General features: G+C 44.1%; 1 protein-coding gene across 1 annotated transcript; it reads right to left on the minus strand.

Annotated features, from left to right (window-relative positions):
* Positions 1–139: 139 nt before the first annotated feature.
* On the minus strand, positions 140–7,086 carry LOC141130144 (uncharacterized). Its single transcript, XM_073618094.1, has 4 exons — positions 6,731–7,086; positions 5,161–5,424; positions 4,870–4,955; positions 140–1,047 (listed from the first exon to the last, which is right to left on the minus strand). Exons 1-4 carry the CDS (start codon positions 7,050–7,052, stop codon positions 790–792), a joined length of 930 nt encoding a protein of 309 aa, XP_073474195.1. The 5' UTR covers positions 7,053–7,086; the 3' UTR covers positions 140–789.
* Positions 7,087–22,646: the final 15,560 nt, after the last annotated feature.

A 22,646-nucleotide genomic window follows, 5' to 3' on the forward strand; every position in this document is an offset into this window, starting at 1 on the left:
AATTGTCTGGATTTGTTTCCACATTTTGTCTCTCATAGTTGAGGTATACCTATGATGACAATAACAGGCCTCTCTCATCTTTTTAAGTGGTAGGAGTCGCACAATTGGTGGCTGACTAAATACTTTTTTACCTCACTGTATTTAACTCTCTCCTCTATTTATAAAATAAAAAAATTGACTTCAAAGTGGACCTAAACTCAGACATCTTTAGATGACCACTATATTTAATAAAGGTGATGCCTACATAAAGACAGTTCTTCTAGACTCCGCCCCTAATGACCCTATGGGTGTCAGAGGTAGGAGTGGGTGGGGTATACAGTTGATGATGTCACACATCTGATAGGTACCTGAGAAAAGAGTTAAGGCACTGAAGACTCAATCACACCTGAGCGCACAGAAAACACATGCACCACATGCAGGTTGATGTGCGTTGACATACATCTCTCTGCACGCTGACCTGAATTTTTTTAAATGCAATTTTACTTCATTGGACACATCAAGGGTCAAGATCCTCACTTTTTGTTTGTAATTTGACAAGAATGTTATGTTTATGCAGATTTTTGTGTGTTGTGCTGCATAAAATGCAGTGTGGTGTGAAGGGCTCATAGACAGCAATTGTTTTTAGAGTGTCCTTGTGTTGCTCGATACACCTGGTTTGAATGTTCCCTCATATGTGAGGAATTGCTCTGCTGCTTCTTATCAGGAATTATATTATAAAGGTCCTTTTTTATGATTGCTAACAAATTTCTGTTAGACAGCCAAACATTAGACTCTAGATACTGAGCTTCTCTACATGGAGTAGGGGGCCTCAATTCTCTCAATAGATAAAAATGTGTTCTTAGTGGCAGGTGGGGATCCAATCTTATTGGTGGGTATGGATCCATTCTGTATGGGTGGCATAAATCCATCTTCTGCCAGTGGCACCTCTATATAGACACCATTGGTGGGTATGGATCCATTATTGATGGGTGGCATTGATCCATCCTCTGCCAGTGGCTCATCTTCAGAGACACCATTGCTCTTCAAATCTCCTTTTCTGTAGTAAATCTGGAAATATAAATCACACAGACACCCTCAGAAAATTGCAGTGACTATCACCAACATACAGCATTGGGGTTGTTCTCTTTCTAGTTTATTCCCACCCTCCATCATCCAATAGTCTATTCTCCCATGTGATATGGCTGCCCTGGGTCAGAATTCCCCGCACTCTGCTCAGCATTATGTATCCATCACAACTTTGCCAACTGCTGTCTGTGCCAACACAGTGTATCTAAACCCCAAAACAAAAATGTAATATATTGCAACTTATCAGTCCTTAGATGTGGTGGCTGCATTCATTTTCTGTTGTCTTCTTTTATTTTCACCTGCCTGGTATATCTATGAATAACACACTTCCTGTCCTAGGGTGACAACACTCACTCACTGCACTGTATCTGTGTAGAGCTGAGTTGTCACCCTAGGCTGCTCTCCTGAACTGGACTACAAACAGATCTTCATCTCCATTACATGGGGGAGGAAAATTCATAGTAGAAGCTTGAAAGGAAAAGGACACTGAATATCTGGCAGGATCAATAGCTATTACATGTTCTTGCTGAAGAAGAACTGAAAAAAGAAGACAAATGCAGCCACCACATCTAAGGATTGATATTCTTTAAAACCATCCCCACACTTACCAACCTTTAACTTTACTAGATGTTACTGCACAGACCTCATCCACACACTAATTCTGCATCCACCTGGAGGTTCTTCCATGTATCTTCTTCATTCCTATCAGGGCTGGTGCAAGGATTTTTGACACCCTAGGCAAAGCCTCATTCTGCCACCCCCCGGCTCCACCCCTTTTGTGCTGCCCATGTATACACACACCTTCCAACTTGTGAACTTGAGAATAAGGGACATTGCATAGAGACAGTGACCTACAGAGTGCGGTGCAGCAAAGAGTGGGTGTGGCCAAATATGATCATGGGAGGGGCTTAAGGGCCATGGTTAAAAAAAACCTGGGCTTCCTTGTACCTATAAACTATGCTTTGATTGATGTGCCCCAAGCTGGAGTCTCAGGGGTACATATAAACCTCAACACAATCATTTAGAAAATTACTTTGTTTTGTGTACACTGAAAATAGACAGAGAGCTCAACCTCCTCACGTCTGTGCTATAGTCGTATGACTGCTACAGCGTGGGCCTTAATTGCCAGGAGGGAGTCAAAAGATGTCTTCCCGTACATGAGCTGCCTGCGTAGCGTGTGCGGCACGCTGTGTGTTCACTGAGTTAATGAGATCCCGGCCCCTTACAACACGATCAACTATCAGCCAATGACAGCTGATCATGTGATGTAAACAGAAGATCGGTAATCAGTTTTTTTTCTCCTCGCGCTGACAGTGTGAGGAGAAAAAAAAGCAGATCTCCGGCTTCTGTGAAGGGGACATCGGTCCCGAACAGGGAGAGCCACAGCCACCTCATCTGTGCCCACCAGTGCCACCTATCCAGTGGGGGCCCATCCATTAGGGCCCCCTCTGTCATGCCACCCCCTATATGTAGAATGGATAGATTCATGCATTGCATGAATCTGTCCATGTCTGCCACGGCCACCTTCTATTCAGGCATCAGGCCCCTTTTAGGACGCCGGGCGCCTAAATTACAGCGGCGGGGGTGTTTTTTTAAGCACCCGATTTGAGCCATAGGCTCTAATAGACTTCAAAAAAGGTGGACTCGGAGCGCAGAGCATTGCCCAGGTGTGCTAGAAAAGCAAATACCGTATTTATCGGCGTATAACACGCGCCGGCGTATAACACGCACCCCAAGTTTAGGAGGGAAGTTTAAGGAAGAAAAACTTATATTAAAATGCCCATCAATGCAGCGTTATCGGTGTCCATCTGCAGCCTTGTCAGTGTCAGTGCAGCCTTGCCCCAGTGTCCATTGCAGCCTTGTCAGTGCAGCCTTGCCCCAGTGTCCATCTGCAGCCTTGCCCCAGTGTCCATCTGCAGCCTTGCCCCAGTGTCCATCTGCAGCCTTGCCCCAGTGTCCATCTGCAGCCTTGTCAGTGTCCATCTGCAGCCTTGTCAGTGTCAGTGCAGCCTTGCCCCAGTGTCCATCTGCAGCCTTGTCAGTGTCAGTGCAGCCTTGCCCCAGTGTCCATTGCAGCCTTGTCAGAGCAGCTTTGCCCCAGTGCAGCCTTGCCCCGTGCTCGCCGCGATCGCCGCCGACATACACAGCTGTGTGTAAATTCAAATATGGTGCCGAGACTGCAAGGACTCGGCGGAGCGGAGATACACATACCCGAGAGTCCTCGGCTTTTTTCGGCGCCGCTCACAGTCACGCCCTATGATGGACATCACACAGGTCCAATGGCGGAACTGGGCGGGACTGTAAGCGGCGCCGAGAAAAGCCGAGGACTCTCGGGTATGTGTATCTCCGCTCCGCCGAGTCCTTGCAGTCTCGGCACCATATTTAAATTTACACACAGCTGTGTATGTCGGCGGCAATCGCTCGGATTCGAGCAAAAGTGACGGGGATCGGCCTATAACGCGCAGCCACGATTTGCCCCGGATTTTCAGGGGAAAAAAGTGCGTGTTATATACCGATAAATACGGTAAATATTTGCTTTTCTAACACTGAACCGCCTGTCCGCCAATCAGGAAGCGCGGGTCTAATACCATCACCTGATTGGCTAAAAGCACAGGTGATCCTATTGGACGCCTAGCAGAAGGGAAGAAGAGACACACGGGAAGCATGGAGGACACAGGAGCCGCTGCCTGACTTGCCACCAAGATGGGGTAAGTGCCGGTCAGACGGTGGGTGTGGGGGTCACAGTCAGGCTGCATTTGATGGGGCACAGTGGCTGCAATTGATGAAGGATCACTATGGTACATGGAAGACATGAAGGAAGGACCACTGTGGCACATGGAAGGCAGGAAGGAGGGACCACTGTGGCACATTGAAGGATCACTATGGTACATGGAAGGCAGAAAGGAGCACTATGGTACATGGAAGGCAGGATCACTATGGTACATGGAAGGCAGGATCACTATGGTACATGGAAGGCAGGAAGACTATGGAACATTTAAGGCAGAGAGAGAGGGTGGAGTTCACTCACCCAGAGCTGCATTGTCTTCAGAGGCTCAGGGAGACATCAGGACAGGAGCACTGGTTGCTTTGAAATCTCCTGCCCACACGCCCTTCTTAGGCACAGATTGGCTGCACACTGGGGTTGTGGGCAGATCTAGCCTATCTCCTTCTCCCTCCTCTTACAGGATATACAGCGGGCAGGGGATGTGCAGCGGGCGAGCGGGTGAGTGGGGGGGACTACGTTGCTTGGCACTGAGCGAGGCTCAGCACGGCACACACTGGACAGGGGGAGTAGTGGAGTCCATTGCCAAAACATGCTGGTGCCCAGACTAATGTACCGGCCCTGATTCCTGTCCCAAGATGACCAAAATAAGAGGCTTGAGCTTGTTATAGCAGACATTGACTTAAGCAAAAATATAAAACCAGAATGGATAAATAAAGAGTAATGGAAGAAGTGGAGAATTTATTTTCCTGGAACAATTTCTGCTTTGGGTTTCCTCCAGTGCTGATTACACAGTTATAAGTATTTGGTTCAGTTTAGCTAATCTCCTCCTTCAGTAAAGATCATGTGACCAGCACCTGAAACTTTGTCTGCAAGAGGAACATTAACCATCCGGAGCTCTCAACTCCAGGAGCAGCAAGTATTTCACACCTTACATTGCTCTTCATACATTCCAGAAACTGATAATATAACTTCACCTTTCAGTATAGATCCATCTTAAATCAACAGACTCTCTATAGAGACAACTGCTGATCTAGAGGAATAATCCAATCACAGAAAGGAAAGATGTAATCATTACTCACCAGAAACACAAAAATAATCCCAATAATCACACCGAGCATTCCAGCAATGAGAAACATTCTGGATCTCCTATAATCTGATGGAAGATCTGTCAGAAAATAAATACAATGTTTAGAACACATCTCTGTGTAGAGATTATATGTGTGATCAATATACAATGTATCCGTTCTACAGTCTGCTTTGTTATATTACAATGTATACACATAGCAAATCTCTGCTTTATTATATATAAACCTGCACCCCGACCCCATACACACACCCTCCTCTATTCCCCTAGTATTTGCTCCTCTCACCTCCGATCTCCAGCCGGTATTCCCGGATCTCCTCACTGATCGGGTTTGTGATCCTGACCCGGAATCTCCTCTCGGCGTCGTCTCTCTGCACACTGGGGATAATCAGCATCCTATTGTCATCTATCAGCCGGTATCTTTCAGGGAGAGGCTCCCCGTCCTCCTCCCAGGTCACAGCGCTCTCTTCTCCAGAGAACTGGACCCTCACAGCCGTCTCCTCACCCAGCCGACTACAGTTACTGGTGATGTTGGAGATGAGAACCGGATCTGGAAAGTTCAGGAGGAGGACAGTCACCATCAGTCATATGTCACCAACACAGAGCCCAGATACATAGAATAGAGTGCTAGCTCTTTTTGTATACTTCTATACACTGCTTAGTGCTCATGTGACCTGAATCCTCATCAGCCACATACAGTCCCCAGTGTTATATGACTATCAGTTCATTTCCTGCCTGGTACAGTAAATGTTTTGGGTTTGGGTTCTGGGGTGCAGCCATATCTATACAGATAGATTTTGATACTTTTTTTTGTTCATTTATTTACTTGGGTTGGATTTTCCTGCAGGGATATTTACTTCCCCATTTGGATTTGAAACATGTCTGCCTTTGTTACCCTCCATTACATAGGGGATGATAGGTGTAGTAGTGTACAGAAGGAAGATAAAAGGTGTTTATATGTTCAGTTCAGCTGATAGGAAGTGACAAGGAAGAGGCATTTCTGGCAGGAGCAACCGATATTTTCTGTATTTGCTAAAAATTTTAGTCTATAAAATAAAATGAATGCAGACAAAATATTTTAAGTGGAAGTCCATGCAAAATCTAAAATCCCTGCATCTATGGACACCAGGGATCTTACACTAACCTCTCTATTCCTGTAAAGAAAAGATGAGTATACATACCTTTTTGGAAGCCGATCTGACCCGATCCAACTGGATCTCCAGCGGCGGAAGCTCTGCAGAAGACACGGAGGACAACGGCTGTGAAATTAATGCGAAGTGACGTCACCCATAGAGTTACTATGGGGCTTCCATTGTCATCTGTCTCCTCTGCACCCGCCCATATGGCTGACAGCTCAGTGTGGGATCCGGTCGGATCGGGTCAGATCGGCTTCCAAAAAGGTATGTATACAAATTTTTTCTTTACAGGGATAGAGAGGTTAGTGTTAGATCCGTGGTGTCTATAGATGCAGCGATTTTAGATTTTGCATGGACTTCCACTTTAAGGACTGTAAATTGCAATTTATAAAATTTTTATTTTGGGGTTTAGTTATCATTTAATAGAAAAATAAATGTCAGGAGAGTTCAGTCTGACAATCACATACTGTGTCACCTCCTCTTATGGAGCTTCATGTCCCATCACTGTCCCCCCATCCCACCACTGACCCCCCGATCCCAACACTGACCCCCCCGATCCCACCACTGATACCCCCGATCCCAACACTGACCCCCCCAATCCCACCACTGCTCTCCCACACGAGGCAGCAATGATGGCAAATATGCAAGCAATGCAAAAAGACCAATGCATTAGACCCCCTCTGGGAGAGAAGAACTTTTAAATGGTATATGTACTCTTACCCAGTACACGGATCTCTGTAGAGGACATTACATATCCCGGACCACAGTGACACCAGATCTTATACACACAGGAATCCTCCTTCCTGGCATGTGTCAGCTTCCAGCAGCCGCTCCCTGTGTGCAGTCGGAGTCTGGAGTCATGAGATTTAGTGTGATTGTAATAACAGAGATTTTCCAGCAATGTCCTATCCACCCCTCTGCATACTCTGTACAGCTCCAGAGTCACTTCATTGTTATCCTCAGGACATTTCATATTACAGTCAGTGATGTCTGATCCGCTCTGTACATACACCGTTCCTGATGACACCGATATGATCATCATACACAGGAGACCTGGGAGGAGAAGACAGATCAGAAATGTGATCAAAGTTTATATCAATGCCAGCTGAGGATTACTGATCACTGATAGGAGAGATAAATACTCAGGGGCTGGAGAAAAAAAAACAAAAAACAATTAGAGCCAATTTACATAAGCGTTGTCCTCTGAAGGTGAATCGCTGTTTAGAGGACATTTGACAGGCGGTGAGGAAGCGTTATGTCACCTCCTCACTGTCTGTGTTTTACCCCTAAAAATCTGCACCACCATTCCACAACCACATGGCGTCAGCGTGTCCCAATTCAGGTAAATGAGTTGTATTTGGCAGGCGGCGGGTGCCACTACCTGCCCAATGTGACAGAGGGATTATTTTGTGCCATAACTGTGAAGCCAAGCATCATGGTTGTGCTGTGTGTATATCCTGGTGTTTTGTCGAGAAGTGACCGGGACGAACAGCGCATGTGCCACACATGCGCTGTACAGAAGAGCACAACAGCTGATTTTACAATCAGCTGTTAAGATGGCGCCTGTGCACAATAGCCGACAGAAAAAAAAAAATTCTGTCAGATTGTGCCCCGCGCTCCCGTGGCAAGCTCATGTTGATGAGGGGCGGATTTGTACATGTTGTGGGCGGATTTATAAATGATGGGCAGTTGGGGGCGGAATTTTAAAAGATGCCCAGTGCTGCAAAACAAAACCTTTTATGCTATTCTTCGAAGAATAGCATAAAAAGTTTTGTTTTGCAGCACTGGGCATCTTTAAAAATTCCGCACCCAACTGCCCATCATTAATAAATCCGCCCACAACATGTACAAATCCGCCCCTCACTGACATGAACTCGCCACGGGAGCGCAGGTGCTGTCACAACAGCGGATCGTAAAATCAGCTGGTGTGCTGTTCCGTACGGCGCATGAGCAGTACAACCCGGGCACTTCTCGATAGCGGGCACTTCTCGATAGCGGGCACTTCGACAGAACACCGGTCAACTGCCTTTGCAAAAGATGTTTACATAACCTGTGACAGCAATGAAAGGCGATTAAAAAAAATTTAAAGCAAAAGCTTAAAAATAAAATAAATAATATATATTTTTTTTAAAGTAACAGTGTAAAAATAAAAAAGTGAATTAAATAAAAAAACAAAACAAATTTAAAGTGCCCCCTTCCCCCTGTGCTAGCGAGCAAGGTGAATGCACGTCGGTCGCGCACACACGCAAAAAGTGATAGTCCCACAAATGTGAGGTAATGGTCTAAACATCAGATAATGGGCAGTAATCCTCTATATATATAAAGCGGTAACCTGTAAAGGCTTTTACATTCGCCTATGGATAGTAAAATTGACGTTTATCACCGTTTCATAGGAGTGCACAATTTTAAAGCATGATATTTTTTTTATTCATTTACTCTGCGTAACATCTTTTATACTTTACAAAAAGTTGGGTTATGTATTTTTTTTTGCATTAAAAAAATTCAAAAAAGTGTATTTTTTCCCAAAAATTGCATTTGAAAAATCGCTGCACAAATATCGTGTGATATAAAAAATTGCAAAACCCACCAATTTATACTCTAGGCCAGGGGTCTTCAAACTACAGACCTCCAGTTGTTCAGGAACTACAATTCCCATCATGCCTAGTCATGTCTGTGAATGTCAGATTTTTACAATGTCTCATGGGATGTGTAGTTCTGCCACAGCTGGAGAGCCGTAGTTTGAAGATTCCTGCTCTAGGCTCTCTGCTCTAAAAATGTAGATAATGTTTGGGGTTTTATGTAATTTTCTAGCAAAAAATCAAATTGATTGTTACATGTAAACAAAATGTGCCAGAAAAAAAACCCGGTCTTCAAGTGGTTAAATCAAGACAAAAAGGTTGGTGACTGGCCTGGAATCGGGTTATTTCTGTAGCTCCCATGTGAGTTCAGATCTATAACATCCACCTAGGAAGTCCCCAGAAGTGCTCGGAGACCCTCCAGGACTTCTCTGAATGTACTCCATATGTCTCCATCTGTACAGCCACAATAACAGAAAATGGATGGACACCCAGGAGATGGTGACTGGGAGGAATGGAAGAGAGGTGAGGTAGAGGCAGCTAATAAAACAGGAGGAGGACTAACCGAGGTAAAAACTCATAAATAGAGTCCAGTGTAGGGAATATTTGAGGGAATGGAACATTGAAGGGCTTCCCTAGAGAGTGAAAAATAACCAAATTGGAAAAGGTTTGTGTGAACGGCTAATTCTTTCTTACAGAGGAGGGAAACAAGGCCAAAGATTAAAAAGACGAAAGCAATGACATCACACAATATAGATGTACAAAACTGGATTAGATTTGGGAGGCAAACCAAGGTAGAGGACAGGAAGAGAAAAGTCTGAGAGACATTAAAGAATATGTAAACCCAACACTTCATATTCCTGATATGTGGCTATTGTACCATGTACTTGTATGAGAAAGTCTCCTGTTCTCTTTGTATTGCTTCCTTTGTGTGAAATCCCTGGTGTTCCTACCAGTCCCTCTGCTTTCCTATTAAAAACTAATAAAAGTGACTGGGTGGGCCAAGGGACCTTGGATTGTGCTGGTACCGGACAAAGGAAGCATCTATGGCAGACATAATCCTGTTGGGGATGGGGGTCCGTGACAGGGCTCTACTATACAAGAAGGGGAATGTACTATACTGGGGGGGAGAAAACCCCGTTAGACTTGCCGGTAACTGTATTTTCAGGAACCTTCCAGGACAGCTACTTGAGAGATGATTGGCTCCGCCCTCTACAGGAAACACAAATCAGATACAATTTAAAAGCCCCCCCCCTTTCCACTGACCCTCAGTTGTTTAGAAGATCAAGTAACCTCCATCAAAGGTGCACTCGGCAGAGGAAAAAAAAACAGAGAATAGAAAATCATAAAAAAACACCACCATCAGGTAAACAAGGTCGACAAGTGAAACAAATAGAATAGGGTGGGAATATAGACGCTGTCCTGAAAGGTTCCTGGAAATACCGTTACCGGTAAGTCTAACGGGGGTTTTCCCCCTCACTAGGGATGAGCTTCCAGTTCCAACAAGGGCTGTTCGCAAGTTTGCCGAACAGCGAACAATTTGGGGTGTTCGCGGAAAATTCGAATGCCGTGGAACACCCTCTAAAAGTCTATGGGAGAAATCAAAAGTGCTAATTTTAAAGGCTTATATGAATGGTATTGTCATAAAAAGTGTTTGGGGACCCGGGTCCTGCCCCAGGGGACAAGGATCAATGCAAAAAAAAGTTTTAAAAACGGCTGTTTTTTTGGGAGCAGTGATTTTAATAATGCTTAAAGTCAAACAATAAAAGTGTAATATCCCTTTAAATTTTGTACCTGGGGGTGTCTATAGTGTGCCTGTAAAGGGGCGCATGTTTCCCGTGTTTAGAACAGTCAGACAGCAAAATGACATTTCAAAGGAGAAAAAGTCATTTAAAACTACTCTCGGCTATTAACCACTTTAGCCCCGGAAGGATTTACCCCCTTCCTGACCAGAGCACTTTTTACAATTTGGCACTGCGTCGCTTTAACTGCTAATTGCGCGGTCATGCAATGCTGTACCCAAACGAAATTTGCGTCCTTTTCTTCCCACAAATAGAGCTTTCTTTTGATGGTATTTGATCACCTCTGCCGTTTTTATTTTTGCGCTATAAACGGAAAAAGACCAAAAATTTTGAAAAAAAATGATATTTTCTACTTTTTGTTATAAAAAAAATCCAATAAACTCAATTTTAGTCATACATTTAGGCCAAAATGTATTCGGCCACATGTCTTTGGTAAAAAAAATGTCAATAAGTGTATATTTATTGGTTTGCGCAAAAGTTATAGCGTCTACAAACTAGGGTACATTTTCTGGAATTTACACAGCCTTTAATTTATGACTGCCTATGTCGTTTCTTGAGGTGCTAAAATGGCAGGGCAGTACAAACCCCCCCCCCAAATGACCCCATTTTGGAAAGTAGACACCCCAAGGAAATTGCTGAGAGGCATGTTGAGCCCATTGAATATTATTTTTTTGTCCCAATTGATTGAATAATGACTAACAAAAAAAAAAATTTACAAAAAGTTGTCACTAAATGATATATTGCTCACACAGGCCATGGGCATATGTGGAATTGCACCCCAAAATACATTCTGCTGCTTCTCCTGAGTACAGGGATACCACATGTGTGGGACTTTTTGGGAGCCTAGCCGCATACGGGGCCCCGAAAACCAAGCACCGCCTTCAGGATTTCTAAGGGCATAAATTTTTGATTTTACTCCTCACTACCTATCACAGTTTTGAAGGCCATAAAATGCCCAGCTGGCACAAAACACCCCCCAAATGACCCCATTTTGGAAAGTAGACACCCCAAGCTATTTGCTGAGAGGCATGTTGAGTCCATGGAATATTTTATATTTTGACACAAGTTGCGGGAAGTAACAATTTTTTTTTTTTTTTTTTGCACAAAGTTGTCACTAAATGATATATTGCTCACACAGGCCATGGGCATATGTGGAATTGCACCCCAAAATACATTTAGCTGCTTCTCCTGAGTATGGGGATACCACATGTGTGGGACTTTTTGGGAGCCCAGCTGCGTACGGGGCCCCGAAAACCAATCACCGCCTTCAGGATTTCTAAGGGTGTAAATTTTTGATTTCACTCTTCACTGCCTATCACAGTTTCGGAGGCCATGGAATGCCCAGATGGCACAACCCCCCCCCCCAATGACCCCATTTTGGAAAGTAGACACCCCAAGCTATTTGCTGAGAGGCATGGTGAGTATTTTGCAGCTCTCATTTGTTTTTGAAAATGAAGAAAGACAAGAAAAAAAATTTTTTCTTTTTTTTCAATTTTCAAAACTTTGTGACAAAAAGTGAGGTCTGCAAAATACTCACTATACCTCTCATCAAATAGCTTGGGGTGTCTACTTTCCAAAATGGGGTCATTTGGGGGGGTTTGTGCCACCTGGGCATTCCATGGCCTCCGAAACTGTGATAGGCAGTGAAGAATGAAATCAAACATTTATGCCCTTAGAAAGCCTGAAGTCGGTGCTTGGTTTTCGGGGTCCCGTACGTGGTTGGCTCCCAAAAAGTCTCACACATGTGGTATCCCCGTACTCAGGAGAAGCAACAGAATGTATTTTGGGGTGCAATTCCACATATTCCCATGGCATGTTTGAGCAATATATCATTTAGTGACAACTTTGTGCAAAAAAAAAATTGTCTCTTTCCCGCCAACTTGTGTCACAATATAAAATATTCCATAGACTCGACATGCCTCTCAGCAAATAGCTTGGGGTGTCTACTTTCCAAAATGGGGTCATTTGGGGGGGTTTGAACTGTCTTGGCATTTTATGCACAACATTTAGAAGCTTATGTCACACATCACCCACTCTTCTAACCACTTGAAGACAAAGCCCTTCCTGACACTTTTTGTTTACATGAAAAATTTTTTTTTTTTTTTGCAGGAAAACTACTGTGAACCCCCAAACATTATATATTTTTTTAAAGCAAATGCCCTACAGAATAAAATGGTGGGTGTTTCATTTTTTGTTTTCACACAGTATTTGCGCAGCGATTTTTCAAACGCATTTTTTGGGGAAAAAACACACTTTTTAAAATTTTAATGCACTAAAACACACTATATTGCCCAAATGTTTGATGAAATAAAAAAGATGATCTTAGGCTGAGTAAATGGATACTAAACATGACGTGCTTTAAAATTGCGCACAAACGTGCAGTGGCGACAAACTAAATACATTTTTAAAAGCCTTTACAGGTTACCACTTTAGATTTACAGAGGAGGTCTACTGCTAAAATTACTGCCCTCGATCTGACCTTCGCGGTGATACCTCACATGCATGGTGCAATTGCTGTTTACATTTGACGCCAGACCGACGCTTGCGTTCGCCTTTTGTGCGAGAGCAGGGGGGGACAGGGGTGCTTTTTTTTATCTTATTTTTAAACTGTTCCTTTCATTTTTTTTTTTAGTCATTTTTATTGTTATCTCAGGGAATGTAAATATCCCCTATGATAGCAGTAGGGAGTGACAGGTACTCTTTTTTGAAAAAATTGGGGTCTATTAGACCCTAGATTTCTCCTCTGCCCTCAAAGCATCTGACCACACCAAGATCGATGTGATAAAATGCTTTCCCAATTTCCCAATGGCGCTGTTTACATCCGGCGAAATCTAAGTCATAAAATGCTCGTAGATTCCGGTTTCTTAGGCCATAGAGATGTTTGGAGCCACTCTGGTCTCTGATCAGCTCTATGGTCAGCTGGCTGAATCACCGGCTGCATTCTCAGGTTCCCTGTTGAGACAAGAGAGCCAGAGAAAAACACGGAAGACGGTAGGGGGGGCATTCCCTCCCACTGCTTGTAAAAGCAGTCTAGAGGCTAATTAGCCGCTAGGATTGCTTTTACATGAAAGCCGACCACTGGCTGAAAAGAATGATATCAAGATGATACCTAAACCTGCAGGAATCATTCTGGTATAACCACTCAAAGTTGTGAATGGCGTACCTGAAGACAAAAAAATGGTTAACAATAAAACATAATAACAATAAAACATTGCAGAGTAGAATACAGTAAAAAAGAGCAGAACAATAGAGAGAGAGAATAAAGAGAGAGAGGGAACAATAAAACGACAACTATTTTTTTTTTATATATTATTATTTTTATTTTTTTTACACTTTTTTTTGTAACTAACTTTTATAACTGTAACCGGTTCCAGGTTCGGGTCTCTCAAAATGCGATTGCATCTTGGGAGACCCTGTGAAAGTGTGCCTAGTATGTGCAATGCTGTACCCTACGCTAATACTCAACTAGTGAATGGTAGCGTTCAAAACATTCACCAATGCAAATACCAGGATTGTCAGGACAGGAGGGACAATAATAGCGGGTGTCACGCCTATATCCGCGCTTGCTGCAGACATGACATATTTTTGGGGGGGTTCGCTGGGTAGGGGTACTTGAGAGGACATAACGTAAATGCCTCTCATGCAGCCGACTGCATTTGGTTGGGGATGTGAATGGGGGAAGTACGGGCGCTGCAGAAGTGGTGGGTTCCCAATTAGGATTGGCAAATGCAGCAGGAAGGGAATTATGGGCACGACGGGCCTGTGTTTGTCTTCTTCTTGGTGGCAGCGGGACACTACTTGTGCTTGCCACCTCACCAGCTTGAACTGCACTTATGGGACTTGCCACGTCATCAAGTGTTACTGCAGTGCTGGTTTGACTACGACCGGGGTGTACTAGGCCGCTGGTGCTTGCCAGTTCACCAAAACGCTACCAAAAAAAACTGGTAGCGATCGCAGGGATCAGGCCTGACTCTGCAAACGCTGCAGTTATGCGTTTAGTGTTTTGTAAGTGACAGTGATCGATCGATACTGCACTTGGGTGGGCTGGGCTGGGCCGGGCAGAGGGGCAAAATGCAGGTGCTAGCAGGTATCTGGGCTGATCCCGCTAACACTGCGTTTTTGGGAACCCTAAACTGCTGGGGACGCTAGTATAGATCTGATCGGATCAGATATTGATCCGTTCAGATACTATACCACTAAGGGAGGTGTACGGCGCGTGCGTGGGTGTTAGCGGTACTGGTGCTAATCTGACGCTGCCTGGGGCGACGCATATCACCGCCGGGCGATCAGGGGGCTAAACCTTTATTCGGTAATAAACGGCGGGTGCCCTGACACTATAAAAAATAAACGAACTAACCAGCGTCACCCGTAACGGTTATACGGTGATCAGTGGTGAAAGGGTTAACTAGGGGGCAATCAAGGGGTTAAAACATTTATTAGGTAGTATATGGGGGTCCCTGACGCTATAAAACACTGACGGCAAACCTAAATATTTACGTCCCTAACTAGCGTCACCAGCGACACTAATACAGCGATCAGAAAAATGATCGCTTAGCAACACTGGCGACGGGGGGTGATCAAGGGGTTAAAACTTTATTAGGGGGTATCCTAGACCTAAAGGGGGGTAACAGTAACTGTCCTACAACACTGTCACAAACTGACACCATGCAGTAATCAGAAAAAAAAAAAACTGCTTGGTGTCAGTGTGACGGGGGGGATTAGGGGGTAATCGGGGTGTAAAGGGGGGTGTTTTGTGTGCCTGGCATGTTCTACTGTGATGTGTGTGTAGTGTTTTCACTCACATTGCAGTCTTCTCTCCTCGGCGCCGGAACGGAAAATACCGAGCCGAGGAGAGATGACATCATTTCCTTTGCTGCTGTTTAGCATACAGCAGCAGAGGAATGATCTGATTGTCCGGCGGTGATTGCGAGGAGGGGGCACAAATGGATGGTCTCCCCCTCACCTCCGATCGCCGCTGGACAAAAGCGGACCGCCTCGGGCACCGGGGGGGTCCAATGTACGTGATTCTGCCTGCCTGTGCCACCTTGCCGACGTACATCGGCGGGAGGCGGTCCTTAAGTGGTTAATAACCAGACCAATTTTTAGCTTTTGGTGCTCTCAGATTTTGAATGACAATTACTCAGTCATGCAACACTGTATGTATATGAAATGTTTGTCCTTTTTTTAACACAAATAGAGCTTTCTTTTGGTGGTATTTAATCACCATTGGGTTCTTTATTTTTTGCGCTATAAAAGAAAAAGAGACAAAAATCTGTAAAAAAATGCATTTTTCTTAGTTTCTGTTATAAAATTTTGCAAATTAGTAATTTTTCTTCATATATTTTGGCCAAAATTTATACCGCTACATATCTTTGATTAAAATAACCCAAATCGGTGGATATTATTTGATCTTTGTGAAAGTTATAGAGTCCAAAAGCTATGGTGCCAATATCTGAAAATTGATCACACCTGAAGTTCTGACGGCCTATCTAATTTCTTGAGACCCTAACATGCCAGAAAAGTACAAATACCCCCCAAATGACCCCTTTTTGGAAAGAAGACATTCAAAGGTATTTAGAAAGATGCATGGTGAGTTTTTTGAAGTTGTCATTTTTTTCCCACAATTCTTTGCAAAATCAAGTTTTTTGTTTTTTTTTCACAAAAATGTCATATTAGCAGGTCATTTCTCACACACAGCATATGCATACCACAAATTACACCCCAAAACACATTCTGCTATTACTCCCGAGTACGGCGATACCACATGTGTGAGACTTTTACACATGGCCACATACAGAGGCCCAACATGCGGAGCACCTTCAGGCATTCTAGGAGCACCCAGGCCAATTCTGACATTTCTCTCCTACATGTAAAAATCATAATTTATTTGCTGGAAAATTACATAGAACCCCAAAAAATTATACATTTTTTTTAGCAAAGACCCTAGAGAATACAATGGCGGTCATTGTAACTTTTTATCTCGCACGGTATTTGCGCAGCAATATTTTTAACGTATATTTTTTGGAAAAAAAAAGTTTTGTGCTTTAAAAAAAAACAAAACAGTAAAGTTAGCCCAATGTTTTTGCATAATGTGAAAGATGAAGTTACGCCGAGTAAATAGATACCTAACATGTCACCTTTCAAAATTGCACACACTTGTGGAATGGCGCCAAACTTCGCTACTTAAAAATCCCCATAGGCGACGCTTTCAAATTTTTTACTGGTTACATGTTTTGAGTTACAGAGGAGGTCTACAGCCAAAATTATTGCTCTCGCCTAACGATCGCAGCGATACCTCACATGTGTGGTTTGAACATCATTTTTATATGTGGGCGGGACTTACGTATGCGTTTGCTTCTGCATGTGAGCACACGGGGACAGGGGCGCTTTAAAAAAAAAAATGTATTGTTCATTTTACTTTATTTATTTTAGTTCGACACTTTTTTCCAAAAAAAATTTTTTTTGATCACTTTTATTCCTATTACAAGGAATGTAAACATCCCTTGTAATAGGAATATGGCATGACAGGTCCTCTTTACAGTGAGATATGGGGTCAATAAGACCCCACATCTCACCTCTAAGCTGGGAAGCCTGAAATAAAAAAAAAAAAAAAGATCCTGGCTTCGATCGTAGCGGTGAGTCGGTAGAAGCACCGGAGGGTGGCGGGAGGGGGGGAGGTCCCCTCTCGCCTCCCATAAGAACGATCAAGCAGTGGAACAGCCACTATGATCATTCTCATGATGTAGGGAATCGCCGGCTGAAAAAGCTGATATCTGAATGATGCCTGTAGCTGCACCCATCATTCAGATATCCCCGCACAAAGTCAAGGACATCGTATGATGGCGAGTGGGAAATGGTTAAAACACTTTTTTTTTTAACACAAAGTTGTCCATTTATACAATATTTCTAACACATAGCATGTACATACCAAAAATGACCCCCCAAAATAGATTCTCCTACTCCTCCTGAGTACGGTGATACCACATGTGTGAGACTTTCACAGCCTGGCCACATAGAGAGGCCAAGTATGGCTGAGCATGGCTGGGTATGGCTGGGTATGGCTGAGTATGGCTGGGTATAGCAGAGTATAGCTGGGTATGGCAGAGTATGGCTGGGTATGGCAGAGTATGGCTGGGTATCACCAAGTATTGCAGAGTATGGCTGGGTATGGCAGAGTATAGCTGGGTATGGCAGAGTATGGCTGGGTATCACCAAGTATTGCAGAGTATGGCTGGGTATGGCAGAGTATAGCTGGGTATGGCAGAGTATGGCTGGGTATCACCAAGTATTGCAGAGTTTGGCTGGGTATGGCAGAGTATAGCTGGGTATGGCAGAGTATAGCTGGGTATGGCAGAGTATAGCTGCGTATCACCAAGTATTGCAGAGTATGGCTAGGTATTGCAGAGTATTGCAGAGTTTTGCGGGGTATTTCAGAGTATGGCGAGGTATTGCAGAGTATGGCGGGGTATTTCAGAGTATGGCGGGGTATGGCAGAGTATGGCTGGGTATCACCGAGTATTGCAGGGTATGGCTGGGTATGGCAGGGTATGGCAGAGTATTGCGGGGTATGGCAGAGTATTGCGGGGTATGGCAGAGTATTGCAGGGTATGGCAGAGTATTGCAGGGTATTGCAGAGTATTGCAGAGTATTGCGGAGTATTGCAGGGTATTGCAGAGTATTTTGGGGTATTTTGGGGTATTGCAGAGTATTGCAGGGTATTGCAGAGTATTCTGGGGTATTGCGGGGTATTGCAGAGTATTGCGGGGTATTGCAAAGTATTGCAGAGAATTGCAGCGTATTGTGGGGTATTGCAGAGTATTGTGGGGTATTGCAGAGTATTGCAAAGTATTGTGGGGTATTGCAGAGTATTTCAGGGTATTGCAGAGTATTGCAGAGTATTGCGGGGTATTGCGGGGTATTGTAGAGTATTTCGGGGTATTGCAGAGTATTGCAGAATATTGCGGGGTATTGCAGAGTATTGCAGAATATTGCGGGGTATTGCAGAGTATTGCAGAGTATTGTGGAGTATTGTGGAGTATTGCAGAGTATTGCAGAGTATTGCAGAGTATTGAGGGGTATTGCAGAGTATTGTGGGGTATTGCAGAGTATTGCAGAGTATTGCAGAGTATTGCAGAGTATTGCAGAGTATTGAGGGGTATTGCAGAGTATTGTGGGGTATTGCAGAGTATTGCGGGGTATTGCAGAGTATTGCAGAGTATTGCGGGGTATTGCAGAGTATTGTGGGGTATTGCAGAGTATTGCGGGGTATTGCAGAGTATTGCAGAGTATTGCAGAGTATTTCGGGGTATTTCGGGGTATTGCGGGGTATTGCAGAGTATTGCAGAGTATTGCAGAGTATTGCGGGGTATTGCAGAGTATTGTGGGGTATTGCAGAGTATTTCGGGGTATTGCAGAGTATTGCAGAGTATTGCAGGGTATTGCAGAGCATTGAGGGATGGCTGAGCATGGATGGATGGATGGCATTTGTCACTGAGCAGCGCTGTGGGCACTACACATGCAGCCCACAGCGCTGCTGCCATCCGATCTCTCCCCCTCTCCGCTCACAGTGTACCGATCGGTACAGAGAGGGGAGGAGAGGAACCAGCGCCATCTCATGATTTTGTTTACATGTGATTGCTCTGTCATTTGGAGGTAAATGTCTTTTTTTGCATGTGTGCGCTGTAATATTTTCTTCTACTGTACAGTCTTATGGCTGCACCATCTTTGATGCATCTTTTAGGGTGTGCCCCCCAAATATCTTGTTTGTCTTTAAGAAGCGGTGTCGCTGGCGCGCGCCTGCCACGGTCCCCGTGACCGCGGGTCCTGCAGACTCGATGTCCGCCGGGTGACCGCGATCGTGTCACGGAGAGGAAGGATGGGGAGATGCTTTTGTAAACAAAGCATTTCCCCGTTCTGCCTAGTGACAGGACAGAGATCACAGCTCTCTGTAATCGAGAGCAGTGATCACTGTTCTGTGTGTTGTAGCCCCTCCCCCCTCACAGTTAGAATCACTCCCTAGGACACACTTAACCCCTTCACTGCCCCCTAGTGGTTAACCCCTTCACTGCCAGTGTCATTTACACAGTAATCAATGCATTTTGATAGCACTGATCATTGTATAAATGGTCCCAAAATAGTGTCAAAAATGTCCGATGTGTCTGCCATAATGTCGCAGTCCCGATTAAAAAATCGCAGATCGCCGCCATTAAATTTTTTTTTTTAAATGCCATAAAACTAAAAATGCCATAAAACTATCCCTTATTTTGTAGACACTATAAATTTTGTGCAAACCAATCAATAAACGCTTATTGCGATTTTTTTTTTACCAAAAATATGTAGAAGAATACATATCGGCCTAAACTGAGGAAAAAAATAGGTTTTTTATAAATTTTTGGGGGATATTTATTATAGCAAAAAGTAAAAAATATTGAGTTTTTTTCAAAATTGACACTCAGTTTTTGTTTATAGCACAAAAAATAAAAACCGCAGAGGTGATCAAATACCACCAAAAGAAAGCTCTATATGTGGGAAAAAAAATAAGTCAATTTCGCTTGGGTACAATGTCGCATGACCGCGCAATTGGAGAGCCCCCTTCCTAGGGTTTCCACCTGTCCAGGATTTACCCCGACAGTTCGGGTTTGGAACCATGCGTCCAGGTTTCAGACTGCCTGAAACCCGGACACATTATTTAGACTGGACTATGGCTTCCCAGCAGGATTGCTGGCTGCAGTTGTCTAAGCTGAGAATGTCTGCTACACTCTCTTTCACACGGCCCAAAGCCAACACTAACAATTACCCCTCCCCCCACAAACACACACATACAGGAGAGGAGAGGGCTTGATCTGCTCCTCTTCCTTCCGCCCTACCCCTCTGTGTCTGCCCACACTCCAATCCCCAGTGCTGTGCCTCAGAAAAGGGAAATGGGGGCCAGAAATTTGAAGTCCAGCAGCCTCAGATACATCTGGATGAGAGGTGCCAAGGGGTGAGTGAGCTCACCATCCATCCCTGTCTGTGACTGAAGTCTCCCTCTTCTCTCTCCTGCCTCTGAGTGAGTACATTAAGGTAAAACATGGTTCTCAGAGCACCCCTTACATCAGAGTTCCCCTTTACACCTGAGGCCACAGTGTTCCCCATTACATCAGAGTCCTCTCCATACATCAGAGTTCTCAGTGTTCCCCCTTACATTAGGGTTCCCAGAGCACCCCTTATGTCAGAGTCCCCAGAGTTCTCCTTTATATCAGAGTATGCAGAGTTCTCCCTTACAGTGAAAGGGAATTCTGCAATGTCAGATGTAAAAGAGGAACTCTTGTTAGTAACTTTATATGATTAGAATTGTTATTTAACATCAAAATATATGTATAGTTTATACTATAAAAAAAATAGCTGTGCGACGCTAAAGTGTTTGGGTTTGAAGAAAAGGTGGCAACCCTCCCCCAGTACCAGTGATGTACCCCCTGTCAGTGTGATCAGTGCTATACCCCCAGTACCAGTGCAGTACCCCCTGTCAGTGTGATCAGTGCTATACCCCCAGTACCAGTGCAGTACCCCCTGTCAGTGTGATCAGTGCTATACCCCCAGTACCAGTGCTGTACCCCCTGTCAGTGTGATCAGTGCTATACCCCCAGTACCAGTGCTGTACCCCCTGTCAGTGTGATCAGTGCTATACCCCCAGTACCAGTGCTGTATCTCCATCCCCACCCCCTGCTCTCCACCCCCCATAGTAAACTGTGTTTGCTATGCTTCAGTTTGTGAATGAACAGGAAGCCGCTCAGCACAGAACACTTCCTATTCATTCTCTGTGCAGTGCAGCTGAGGCTGCAGAGGAAGGGATTGGGAATTTATATCCTCATTTCCTTTCTCTGTCTTAAAAGTAAAGACATTAGAGATTAGACCCCTGATATTTCACTAAAGTTCCTAACAGGGCTGTTAAAAAATAAATAAAACAACTGAAAGAAAATGTAAAACATTTAAAAATAAAAAACACTTAAAAAAGTTTAAAAATTCTAAAAATAAAGATACATTAGGGGCTCATTCATGTGTGCTTTGCTCTCTGATGAGTGGTCAGTATTTGGATCACTCTTCAGAGAGCATTTGACAGGCGGAGGAGGTATATCACCTGCACAAAGTAATAAACCACTGATTCACACTGTACAGAGCACAGCGCCCGTGTGAATGACCCCCAAGATCTCATCCACACAAAGAGCTTCATTTATTAACTCCATACAGTTCTATCTTTTAGATTTAGCAGGAATTGTGTTTTTCATTATTAATAATAATTTTACTATATTGTAAGCAAAAATATAACTTGATTTTTTTTTCTGTCAGGAGGGCTGTATGGGGCCCCATGATTTCTTGTACAAAGGTTTTTATTGAACATAAAGATCAACAAAAAGTATACAAAAATCAGTGGTGGACACACCGTGTAAATACATCTACTTATAATGACAGGTATATAGCGAATATAACAGTACTAGACATAACAGATCATACACCTTCCTGATATTCAGGAGGGGATGCATTTGGTCTGCAGACCTTATGGGTATGCTAGCCTACCAGACTTCAGCAAAGCGTATTTAACCCCTTCAATACCAGGCACTTAGACACCTTCCTGCCCAGACCAATTTTCAGCTTTCAGCGCTGTCGCAGTTTGAATGACAATTGCGCGGTCATGCTACACTGTACCCAAACTAAATTTTTATCATTTTGTTCCCACAAATAGAGCTTTCTTTTGGTGGTATTTGATCCCCTCTGCGGTTTTTATTTTTTGCAAAACAAATAAAAAAAGACCGAAAATTTTGAAAAAAATAAAAGTTTTGCTTTTGTTTTTGTTTAAAAATTTTGTAAATAAGTAAGTTTTCTCTTTCACTGATGGGCACTGATACGGCGGCACCGATGAGGTGGCACCAATGAGCAGGCACTGACGGGCACTGACATGCAGCACTGATGGGCACTGATGGGTGGCACTGATATGCAGCACTGATGGGCATTGATAGGCGGCACTGATGGGCACTCATGGGTGGCACTGGGTGGCACTGGTGGGCACTGATGGGTACTGATAGGCGACACTGATGGGCACTGATAGGCTGCAAAGATGGGTTCTTATGGGTGGCACTGATGGGCACTGATAGGTGGCACTGCTGGGCACTGATAGGCGGCACTGATGGGCACTGATTTGTGGCACTGATGGGCACTGATACACGGCACTGATACACGGCACTGATAGGCATCCCTAGTGGCACTGGCAGTGGTAGGCATTGG

The sequence above is a fragment of the Aquarana catesbeiana genome, linkage group LG02, assembly GCF_042186555.1.
Source record: "Aquarana catesbeiana isolate 2022-GZ linkage group LG02, ASM4218655v1, whole genome shotgun sequence".
Taxonomy (NCBI): domain Eukaryota; kingdom Metazoa; phylum Chordata; class Amphibia; order Anura; family Ranidae; genus Aquarana; species Aquarana catesbeiana.